Source organism: Mya arenaria, chromosome 3 (genome assembly GCF_026914265.1).
Source record: "Mya arenaria isolate MELC-2E11 chromosome 3, ASM2691426v1".
NCBI classification, from domain to species: domain Eukaryota; kingdom Metazoa; phylum Mollusca; class Bivalvia; order Myida; family Myidae; genus Mya; species Mya arenaria.
In genome coordinates this window covers 73,536,930-73,548,849 of record NC_069124.1, presented here as the reverse complement: position 1 = coordinate 73,548,849, position 11,920 = coordinate 73,536,930, and the positions used below count along the sequence as shown (strand labels likewise).

Genomic DNA, 11,920 nt, shown 5'->3' with positions numbered 1-11,920 from the left:
AGTTATTTTTTTATTTGCAACATAAAATAAAGATCATTTGAAGCCTTTAAAGCTGGACTCTCACAGATTTACCACTTTTACAACTTTTTTTTTTCGTCTTGGAAAGGGCTTTTTTTGCGTAGATAACTGCAAACTAATGATATAAGACTTCTGACAAAAAGTCTGATGTTAGATTTTCATAATTCCGTTCGAAAATTAATGTTTTATGGTTAACGGTTTAAATGCATAAAACATGAATTTTTTAATAAAAATCTGTGATCTAATTTTTTGTCACCACTCTTATATTACTGTTTTGGATTTGGATCACCATGGATTTTCGAAAAAAAATGGCTCGTTCGAAGGCAAAAAAATAAAAAAGATGTCAAAACGTTCAATCTATGAGAGTGCAGCTTTAAGTCTATACCAATATGATGAATATGATGTTGTAGTAAAATGTATGTGTAAAAACTCAACATAAACTATTGATCGTATATTTTCTTCTTTTATTAAAAAATAGTTCATTTTTAAAAACAAATGCATACTGAAAACATGCAGACAAACAGAACTAACAAAATGCAGTGAAATGCGAAATAAATAAATGCATGATTTTAACATAAGTCAGTTAGTAGTCCCACAACAGTCATGGTACAAACTTTTGCTATGACTTTTACATACACATATCAAGTTTTGCCAAGTTCAACACAATGTAATTTCATATCTCAAGCAGCAAAGCTTCTAAATAAAGAAGAAGAACACATGGTAAGTTTTTCCCAGACACAAGTTTATGCCCGAAACAGACGACAAAACATCTTAAAATTGAAAACTTAATGAGAATTAAAAAAGCACATGTAAAAGGCACCAATGAATAATGCTGGATCACAGACAACAGTGTAGAAGATGTAGGAATCATAAAAGAACTCTTCACAACAGTTTCGCACACTCCTCTTGCTATATAAGGCAGCTCCCTTTTTACAACTTCCATCTTCAACCTTCCCCTAATGCTGTCAACAGATGCGCCCACTTGGCGTACATCGCGTAACACGGTATAAAACATTTATGTCATGTCCAACTGGTACGTCACGTACCAGTCATGTAATCTTATGGCAACGTGTAGATTGCGTTCTTGCACGAGTGACAGCACATCCGCCGGAAGACGGTATAGCGGCACATGTTCAGACGAACGATTCGCTGACAGTGATTTGTGTTGTCTGTACAGGGACCTACAAGCATAGATAATGTAACATTATGGTTGACGATCTATAATTTCACAGACTAATCCTCGAGTCGATTAAGGTTTAATAGGCTACATAGTCCTATTACAAGTATCTCTGGATTCGGAATAGCAAAAAAGCAATATTGATTAATTTGCATATAACATTATAAACCTTGTTTTCGTTATGTTTAGCATGGTTGTTTTTCCCACCACATAACTTTGAGTTGCTTACCTTTAGGGCATGGGCTAAGCTTGCAGTCTTTGGAGACAGTGGGGCGTGGTTTATGTTGACACGCGAAGTTGGCGGGGCTTCCGGTGGTGGCCCACTCACAGCGCAACGTCCGATACTTCTGACCAGCCGAGCCGCACCGCCCGGAACACTGGAACATTTTTTTCTCACAAATATATTATGTTATAAGGTCAGAAATAACTTGACGAAACTTTCACAAACATTAAACTTCTTGAATAAAACAGAAATAACAAACCTTAACAATAACGTTCACATTTTTTGAGTAAGTACCTTCCTGTAACTATAACACGGTTATTGTAAAATTATTGAGGTAAAGAACATGTTAATATAGAAATATTTGTAGTTATTTTAAACAATTTTCTTATCATTTACAGTTATATTTTCTGCTTTTATATCAAAGTTTAAATGAAATGATCATCTTTTTTGTACTACCGTATCAACTGTTCTAGTTCTAGTAAGAATCCAATGAGGAATCGCAAAGAAGTCAATTTTCAACTCTGCTAACCTCCCCTTTTGACATTTAGAGTTTATAAAATCACTATAATTATAGTCCACGATTGGTCTAAACTGCTTTAAAATAGCCAAAGATTCCCTTATCGTGTTCACAAACTCGCCTACCTCAGACCAGTCGGAGGTCTTCCAAACAGCCGTGCAGTTGGAATTCTTGCAGTGCTCCTTGGTAGACGGACGGCTCCCGGCGCCTCCATTCACACACCGGATATCCGGCGCCATGGAGCCGTTCCCGTAGCGGCACCAGACGGAGCGCCGGCGAGCCGAGTAGCCCTCCCTTCGGCAGTTATCCACTGAACACTGTAAAGATGGAGTTTAATGTGTCAATGAAGAATATCATAAGACGTTTGATGGCAACAACATTTATGAATACGTTTCCATTTTTGTAATATATATATATATTAATAAAATTGGACGGCATTGAAACATCAGATAGCTGGAATACGTACAATGGTTTTGCCCAGTTTTTCGTAAGATGTTCTGAAGTTCTCATTTAGTATTATAGTTTTTTATAAGTACGTACCTCAGTCCAGTCAGATAATAGCCATTTCGGACACTCGGCCTCTATCACACACTTCTGGACCGACAATGGCTTGCTTAGGCCCTTTTTAAGGCACTCTTCGTCCGACGGCAGCCGAATGTATTTGTCGGTCACGTGATTACAAGTCACAATTCTCGTCTGCGTACCCAACCCACACTTAGCTGAGCACTCAGACCACTTGGTAAATGTAAAACTGGAATAATCGTATTCACTGCTGCCTTCTACAGAATTCACGTGGAAAAACTTGGTATTTTTCATTTTAAAGTTACTATCTGATTGTGGTCTGTTAATAAAACTCTCGTTAAAATTTTCAACAAAAATTGAGTCTAAAATTTCAGCTGCCTTCTGTTTTGCTTCCTTTTTAGACTGAAAGGCCACGTGAATGTTTGCGTGCAGGGTGCCCGCACTGCACGTGTACGTCCCCGAATCAGTTGTTGGACTTGCTCGTGTGATTCTGAGAGCCCCATTGGATGAGACTCGCACACGACCAACCAATGGAATAAGTCTATGGTTTTTAGTCCAGAAAATAAGTTTCTTTTGGAAGTTTTTAACTGGGCACTTAATTTTAACAGCCTGATTAGGCAACAGAGTGGCATCTTCTCCCACAAACAGCCTTATCCGCTTTGATCGTTTAATCTGAATAAACGTTCCCTTCTGCTCCTGGATGCGTGGCAACTGTTGAAGCTCGTAACATTCCCCATAGAAACACTGGCGCGTGCTTGGGGGACGGGGACCGAAGCACTCCGCATCTGAGACGTTCACCTGGAGGTCCGCCTTGACCAGCTTCACGCAGAAGACTGACCGACCCTCCACCCCTAGGCCGCACGTAACCGAACACTGGAAACAGTTTCAATGCATATATTGCGTGCCAATTGCATTGTAATACAGTTTACAGTCGACTGTTCTTTTCAATAATTTATGTATTAAGTATAGTTTTATTCTATGAAAATATTAAATGATAAAACATCGAAGCCAACGTTTTTATTAAGAGTATGCAGAATTATGCAAGACTTGAATATCGGCTGTGTCACCTCTCCCCATTTTCCGGTGTTCCACTCGGCTTGACAGAACTGCAGGTTGCACGACCGCTCGGCGAGAGGAACGGGGTCGGGGCAGCGATACCGGGGGAGCGCCTGGATTCCACCGTACGCCGTCGTCTGCACGCAATCCACTTCACGTGACTGTCTCCCGCCGCCGCACGGCACTGAACACTCACCATACTCGCTAACTTTCCAGCTATTTATAAACAAATAAGAATTAGAAGACAACAGTTGAATAGTACTTACACCAGTATTAATACAACAAGGCAAACATTCATCTGTCAGCGCATTTCTTGATTTCATTTCCTTTAAGATCGACGCCATTAACAAAACTGGAGAATAATTCGCACATAGTTATTTTAAGTGCAAAGTCAAGTTTAAAAGCTGCACATCTGTATAATTATAGAAAATATATATCAAAAGCCAATCTGAAAATACTGACGCCGGCGGGCACTGCACACGGTTGCAATGGCGGGTGGTAGGTTCCGGTTTCTGTTGGCCGTCACACAGGAAGTCGATAACCGTGCTGTCACTGCGCGTATCCACACACTCCACGATACTCGTCTGAGTTCCTACAGAAATAGTAAACACAATGATAGACGCGGCACATTTACGCCACAATTACACCGGTACCCTTGGAAATGTTAACTATAAATGCACAGACAAACGTATATTATTTGGCATGGTCATGTCGCATGTTTAAAGTTTACACTCTAAACATACTTATTCCCTCTGCTTCATTTATTATTCATTGGATCGATTGTTTTGAATTTCAGAAGGTTAACAACGTCACGGATAAGCGACAACGTTGTTTTCATATAAACGTGAAATATTTGATGATGTGCTCAAATACTTATATATAAACAAGTACAGGTAAAACAGTACTCTCAAATCTTGTTAGAAATATAGCAGATAACAAGTGAACAAAGTCAAACATCCAGAGCAGTAACGGTTTGAAAGTTAACAACGATGACGTTAACAAGGTTGTTAACTTAACAAAGTTCTGAATAATTGGCCCATTTCATGTAGTGAAGACAACTATACCACTAGACCTCTCACCCATCATGTATTTAACAACACACACATTTCATTACCTCTGCCACACGACTGGCTGCAAGGTTTGAAGTTTCCATGTTTCCATGCAAACGTGGTCGCCGTTGCAACGGAGATTGGGCACTGCTGGTTGTGACATTCCCGCTTGCTGTGGGGCTCGATTCCTGAAATGGATGTCTACATGCTTGGTGATAAGGTCGAAACTAGCTAATCTACACTAGTAGGTAGTTATCAAAAGGCAACCATACCATATAAAAAAATGTTCGAATCCTGATTTGTTTAAGATGCTTAAGTGAAGATATATTTTTGAGTATGCAGTTTGTATCGGATCTGCTAGCTGCAATTTAACTACACACGTGTTTAATGACGGTACGATACGGAATTTGCTGAGAATTTATGATTACAAGATCAAACGCACCTTCACAATCTGTGAGCGGGACCATGTGACCGCCTTTGATGCACGTGACGTTCCTATGACGGTAGCCGACTCCACATGTTACGCTGCACGACCCCCATCCGGATACCTGGTACCTAACATAGGGAGGTATTCACGTACATTGCAAGTACTCTCATGATTTCTATATCATATGTTAAAGAAATGGCATCATTTTCCTCTTTACCTTGGCAATTTTTATGGTCAATCGCGCCAGCTATATTTTCATTCATTCAAAATTAGGAACCAGGTCAAGGAAAGTGAATAATTGTGTATGGAAAATGATTCATTGGGCCGGATAAGGATATAAAACTGGTGTGACTTTGAAGTATATCTAGAACTCTATTTGTGTAAAATGACAGAGATTGAGATTCATCCATCTTTGGGCCAAGGTACTTATATCTATAATTACAACATGAATGTTACACGCAATTTTAGTCACTCTAAAAATGTTTAATGCTGGGTTAGTTAGAAGAATCTGAATATTAAATTAAAATCAAGGCCGACCTCCATGTGAATATTAAATGATGCATTTTATAGTCTTTTGTTTATGAACAAAGCATATCGGCTTAGCCGTGCAATATTAATATTTCATTGCTTTACATGAGAAAATTAAAATAATTAATTTGATTATGAACTGACATGAGGAAGAAGTAGGATCGTTTTATTCAAATGTCCTAGCATATACAATTTTAATATATGAATTATTCCTTTGATACATAACATCTGTAAGCGCGGATGATTAGTCGCCTTATCAAATTAAATGTAAACGATCTAGCAATATAAACCATGCGTATCATTAAGTGTCAAATGCATCATACTTAACAATAAATTTATGACAGTCCTAAGTCATGAAACATACATTTAAGAAATTAAAATCTTAATTTATAGGCTACTTTAAATTGTATTTGATGTCAATCGAATTATTTGTTTGTCATCTTCTGTAGTTGACATGCCAATAATTACTTGGTTCGAAAATAAAGTTATGATAACTTACACGTAAAGCCTGACGCGTCGGTGGTGTAAAGGTTAGCATGGTTGCCTTCCAAGCAGTCGATCCGGGTTCGATTCCCGGCCGACGCAGTTGTTTTACTTAAACGTACTTTTTAAATCAAATATTCACTACAAAGAAAGTAGCAATGAGTATCATTTGGCTGCACTCTCACAGATTGAAGGTTTTGACAACTTGTTTTTTGTTTTTTTGTTTGTCTTGGAACGAACCAATTTATGCGAAAGTGCATGGAAACCAGTTATCTACGATTGCTGACAAAAAAATCAGATCGAAGATTTTCATATTTAGGTTAAAAATAATGTTTTATGCATTTTTCTTTAACCGTTAGTAACGCTTTAGGCCATGAAACATCAATTTTTGAACAGAAATATGAAAATCTACGATCTGATCTTTTGTCAGCAGTCTTATATCACTAGTTTGCAGATATTAAGGCAAAAATTGGCGCATTCCAAGACAAAATATAAAAAAGTTGTCAAAACGGTAAATTTGTGAGAGTGTAGCTTTAATGGTGAGGTGGCGTACATGAGGTTAATTGTAAAGTTGCGTACATAAGCCTTACTGTAAAGTGGCGTACTTGAGCTTTAAGGTAATGTGGCGTACTTGAGCTTTAGAGTAATGTGGCGTACTTAAGCTTTAAGGTAATGTGGCGTACTTGAGCTTTAGAGTAATGTGGCGTACTTGAGCTTTAGAGTAATGTGGCGTACTTGAGCTTTAGGGTAATGTGGCGTACTTGAGCTTTAGGGTAATGTGGTGTACCCATGGCAAAGTAGGTAGTGTAAGTGGCGCATGTGAGTTTTAAGATTAAGTGGCGTACTTTAGCTTTAGGGTAAAGTAGCGTACTTGAGCTTTAGAGTAATGTGGCGTACTTGAGCTTTAGGGTAATGTGGCGTACTTGAGCTTTAGGGTAATGTGGTGTACCCATGGCAAAGTAGGTAGTGTAAGTGGCGCATGTGAGTTTTAAGATTAAGTGGCGTACTTTAGCTTTAGGGTAAAGTAGCGTACTTGAGCTTAGGGTAAATTGGCGTTCTTGAGCTTTAATGTTAAATGGTGTCATTGAGCTTTATCGCAAAGTGGCGTACTTTAGCGTAAGGGTAAGTTGGCTCTCCTGAGCTTTAATGTAAAGTGGTGTCATTGAGCTTCATCGCGAAGTGGCGCACTTGAGCTTAAGGGTAAATTGGCTTTCCTGGGCTTTATCGTAAAGAGGTGTACTTGAGCTTGAGGGTAATGTGTCGTACTTAGGCGTAGAGTAAAATGGCGTACTTAGGCGTAGGGTAAGGTGGCGTACGCGAGTTTTAAGGTAAAGTGACGTACGTGAGTGTAACCGTTAAGTGGCATACTTGAGCTCGTTCCTGAACAATGCTTAGCTTTGCTAGATGTGATATCTAATATAACCGCTCCCGCGGTCATACTAATAATACGCTTTTGGTAACAGAAATTTGAAAAAACGCCTATGCATTTAGCAACTGACAAGAAATGATCAGCATTTTTCAGTATGTTAAACTCGTATACAACTGTTAGTCCACTTACTGTGGAAAGAGGAACAACTCCTGCAACCTTTCATCGTCAAAGAAATCGTGGCGAGTCACAGACGATTCTGGAAACATAATGTACAATTCTAGATTAATACATTCGATATGTCAACATTAATGAAATAATTTGATAGACAATAATATTAATTCTAGAAAATAAAATACAACCACATCGCTTTCTTTTAAACTCCAATATTTACTCACTTACATTTCCCACCCTTTCTATAAATGACATCCAACAAAAATAGAAATCTGAACTATTTTCTCACGATTTATTTCCCTTGACAGTTTTAGTAAGTTTTATTAATACACGCATGAACTACATGTGCATTTGAGAAAATTAAATAAAAACCCACAACATTAATGGTACTATCATGTTTTCAAGTGGTTAGCGACTGTGGCCTCTTCCGATATTTGGGATTACATAGAATGAATGTAGCGTTTTAACCTTTCGGATAATACGCGTTTGCTTCGTATATTATACAGAAGATCTACATAACCAAACAACCTATTAGTGCTTACCATCCTGCTGAAAGCTGGCCAAGTCATCCTCCTCACAAGAGACGCCGGAGTAGCATTTCTGTATCATTTCTGGTTTATGAACGCTTACACAGCTGTCGGCTGACTTAGCTCGGCAGACGACTTTCCTCTTCTGTTCACCATACCCGCAGGTCACTGAACACTGCAGTTCAAGTTCAACTAGATCTAAAGCAAGGTTTTTATGGAACATATTACAGTTCTTACACATACAGATACATAGATGGATATATTAACAATGACATTTTCAAATTAACTTTTTTAAATTCTTTAAGAAAATGACATACCGGCGACCAATGTTCTGTAAGCCATTCCGGACAGTCCGCCATATTGCACGGGGCTTTCACGTTTGGTTTGACTTCTGTGCACTTCCTGTCCGGCACGTCTTTCCGTTCACCCGTGTCGAGTTGTTTAAGGCAGCTGACACGGCGATACATGAACCCGTCCCCGCATGTGCGACTGCAAGACCCCCACTTGAACGTGTGCCATCTATAAAACAGTTGAGGATGGAATAAGAAAAGGTAATAATGCGATCGAGTACGAGCTCAGTAAACTACACATAAAACAACTTATGGTACAAGACTCCCTGAGGATGCATTGGAAGAAGAGTATCCATGCAGGAAAAATAAACTTATGTTATTTGCGAAATTTACAATGAACAACATGAATAACACTTTTCCCATCTGCATCAGAACGCCTTTGTATAAGTTGACCCTGCTTTTCGTAGGCGTCACGTGCTTTTAAGCAAACAAATGATATATGGCCAAAATGTTACCTGAACGTGCATGATCTGTTGTCTGCGCATGTGCGAATGGGAGGCGTCTCGGGGCGCTGCTGCTGGGAGCACAGAGCTTCTGGTACAACGGCGTCTGTGGAGCCGTCAACACAGGCTAAAGTGGCGGTCTGCACCCCCTGCTAGTAGTAAATGTAACAACCAGTGAAACAGTTACTTCAAAATGCGTATAAATAGGTGGAACCGAACAATAGCATAAGGAACAATCATGTGACTCATATCGGTTCTTGAAACATGACGTTAATCATAATTTTATTTGCATTGTAATCATATTAAATGAGAATTTAATCCGAGTTGTCTTCACAGTATATTGTTGAACGCCAAAATGAACGGTGGGTTCATGTAAGGTGAGGGGAGGCATTGCCCTTTTAAGTGCTGGACAAACATAACACGGTCATTTTAGAAATAGAATGGATTAGATAAGAACATATTTATTGACCATTATGATTATGTTTGCTAATCTAGGCTATACATTAAAATTCCATAGATGTCATGACACGTTTAGGTTCACTACATTATGCGATTTGATTGATATTCCTCTGCATACACGGACACATACATACAAACTCACCCCGCATGTTTTAGAGCACGTGTCCCAACGGATCACCCAGTGCGACCCCTTGTCGCCTTGTTTACGGTGATCGTGCCGCTGAATGTCATCACGCGGCAGTTTGCACGAGGAGCCGTCCCCTCCACATACACCGCAACTGTCTAATTTCCTCGTAGATCCGACAATGTTGTCACAACCAACTCTCTGTAATTTTGTTTGAATTTGCATGAGACCATTTCATGACAACACACATGAAACTAATATCCTGTATGACTGAATTGAGAGCAGTGAATTGTCAAAACCGGCAGATTCTGAGACAAAAAATGTCTTATCGGTCAATCTGTGAGAGTGCAGTTTTAATATAAGATAAAGAAACATATATAATAATAATAATAGGTAAAACTATCTCACTTTACACTTTCCGGCAATGCAGACGCCCGCCAGATGTTCCCCACAGGAAGTCCCATTGAGCACGTGCGTCTGCATCTTAAGGACAAATCCAGTCTCGACGGTACGGCAGAGAAGGCTGCAGGGCGCCCGGGGGTCATAGTGTGGCTCCCAGTGGTAGAGGTTGTCCTTCAGAGAAACGTTGTTGTAGGAACGGCATTGCACCGCCCGGATCTTCGTGCCATTCACGTCACAGGGCTAGAGAGAAGGAGGTTGTAAAATGATTAATTGGCATGCATTGTTTCGAGTCAGTTGGTCGTTGTGAATGTTTTATATACATGTATAGTAACAACAGCGTCGGTGGTGTAAGGGTTAGCATAGTTATATAACAAGATGTCGATCCGGATTCCATTCCTGGCCGACGCACGTTTATTGATTCAGACCTCAGTGTCTTGCCTATTCTGTATGTTCGAAAGACAAAGTATTTTTATTTTACCTACTTACTCCTCCACATTGATAAAACACTAACCTGTGAGTTGCAGACTTTATAGCGGATGTTGGTCCCGTTGCACGTATGTGAAGCTCCGAGGCAGGTGCGCGTCCGGTTGGAGAGGCCGCCCCCGCATGGCCTCGAACAGTCCCCGTACGAGCCCCAACCCGACCACTCCGCGGATGTGTTTACAGCGAGTACCTGCAATGATAGATCGAAAATAGTGTTCAACGGTGTATTAAAAGTGGACTTTAAATTTTCTATACAAAATCTATATATTTCTATTTCTATGCGATTCTCTGTAAGGATATTGGTGTTATACCTAAAGAAATCTCAATGTCATTTTCCATCATCATGTCAATGATGTTAAGGTTCGAGGAAACCTTCGCTTCAAAATTGATATGACAAACAAATGTTTATGGTCTATAAACACCAGCTCTACTTCATACTTATCTCACATCTATGTATTTATATAATGCATGTCTTTGCAGTAGAATGCTTTTTTGCGTGTATTGTAAAGGTCAACATCGTTTTAATGGTTGGTATTTCAGAGAGAGGGTGAGAGATGAAATAACGGGAAACTTCACTGTCCTTAGATTTATTACTTTGATTAGTTTTATATTGACAATGAAAATCACATTTGAAAATGCGCTATTGTTATATTGTTGGTAAAAATCTCAAGATCGTACAATAAAATGAAAAATTACTCTCCGATTTTATGTTTCCTTTGCTATTAAAATCACAGTGTCACTCTGTGTAAGAGAACAATTTCGGGATTACTCATAATTGTGATGTCTCTTTAATTTCGTAATCGCAAATTTTAACAGGTTTGCTTTTTCATTTCATTATTAAAGCTAGTGGATGATATTCGACCAAGTGTTAGATCTTTATGACCTCGCTACATTCCACTCAATATTTGCAGTAACTTTATCTTGCCCTAGTGTCACGGAAAATAAAATACATAATACGTGCCAGCATTAAAGTTATCAAATCTATACACTTGAAATTTTGTTTGACGAAATTTAATCGAGATAATCCTGGCAAAAGTCAATTGGCGCCAGATTTATATGTGCACTCCAGCATTTATTCGATCATGTCCGACGTCCTTATCAGATTACTATTTCCATTCATACCTTGCTACTCAAGTATATTCGAAACTACACACAATCAAGTACTCAGCATTCATGAGCTTATCATGCACTACTCAATTGTACCCCCCCACCAGGTCCGGAGGTATACCGGGGGTAGCGGGGGAAAGGGGTCGTGTTTTTACCTTCCAGGTGGTACCGCAGTGCCAGTGAATGCGGTGGTTTTGTTTTCGCGCCGAAAATAGCGGGGAATGTGCCTTACCTAGGATGTCACCGGGCTGCGGGGGCATCTGGCGAGGGTTTTACCTGCAGTTTGTACCCGCAGGGCGGGAATTATAACTGGGATCAGCTGGACTGAAAGTCAAAGTCCCCGCTATTCCCCGAACCTGGGGTCGGGCGTGGTTACAATTGACTCGTGCATAATCAAGTGTCAGAAAAAAAAACTTCCTTGCACATCTGACAGTTTCTATAATTCATTTAACCTCTATCTTTTTCAAGTAGCTTAAAACAACGCA

The 11,920-nt window shown here is 39.5% G+C and overlaps 1 protein-coding gene and 1 non-coding gene across 6 annotated transcripts in view; one reads left to right on the top strand and one right to left on the bottom strand.

The window, feature by feature from the left end:
- Positions 1-465: 465 nt before the first annotated feature.
- The window catches only part of LOC128227159 (ADAMTS-like protein 1), a 118,143-nt gene continuing 106,688 nt past the window's right edge, over positions 466-11,920 (bottom strand). For 4 of the 5 annotated variants that reach the window (XM_052937413.1, XM_052937414.1, XM_052937412.1 and 1 more), the window contains exons 2-16: positions 10,357-10,518; positions 9,852-10,085; positions 9,462-9,644; positions 8,873-9,012; positions 8,385-8,586; positions 8,083-8,242; positions 7,559-7,625; positions 5,005-5,117; positions 4,628-4,750; positions 3,976-4,105; positions 3,525-3,729; positions 2,476-3,330; positions 2,061-2,252; positions 1,425-1,572; positions 466-1,199 (exon numbers count right to left, since the gene is read on the bottom strand). In XM_052937413.1, the coding sequence (XP_052793373.1) occupies positions 1,078-1,199; positions 1,425-1,572; positions 2,061-2,252; positions 2,476-3,330; positions 3,525-3,729; positions 3,976-4,105; positions 4,628-4,750; positions 5,005-5,117; positions 7,559-7,625; positions 8,083-8,242; positions 8,385-8,586; positions 8,873-9,012; positions 9,462-9,644; positions 9,852-10,085; positions 10,357-10,518 (3,036 nt within the window). In that variant the 3' untranslated portion in view covers positions 466-1,077. The remainder of the gene's footprint in view (positions 1,200-1,424; positions 1,573-2,060; positions 2,253-2,475; positions 3,331-3,524; positions 3,730-3,975; positions 4,106-4,627; positions 4,751-5,004; positions 5,118-7,558; positions 7,626-8,082; positions 8,243-8,384; positions 8,587-8,872; positions 9,013-9,461; positions 9,645-9,851; positions 10,086-10,356; positions 10,519-11,920) is intronic. The other variant, XM_052937415.1, reaches the window with a different exon arrangement.
- Positions 6,031-6,102, top strand: Trnag-ucc (transfer RNA glycine (anticodon UCC)). The gene has a single exon. It is a non-coding gene; the product is annotated as a tRNA-Gly (tRNA).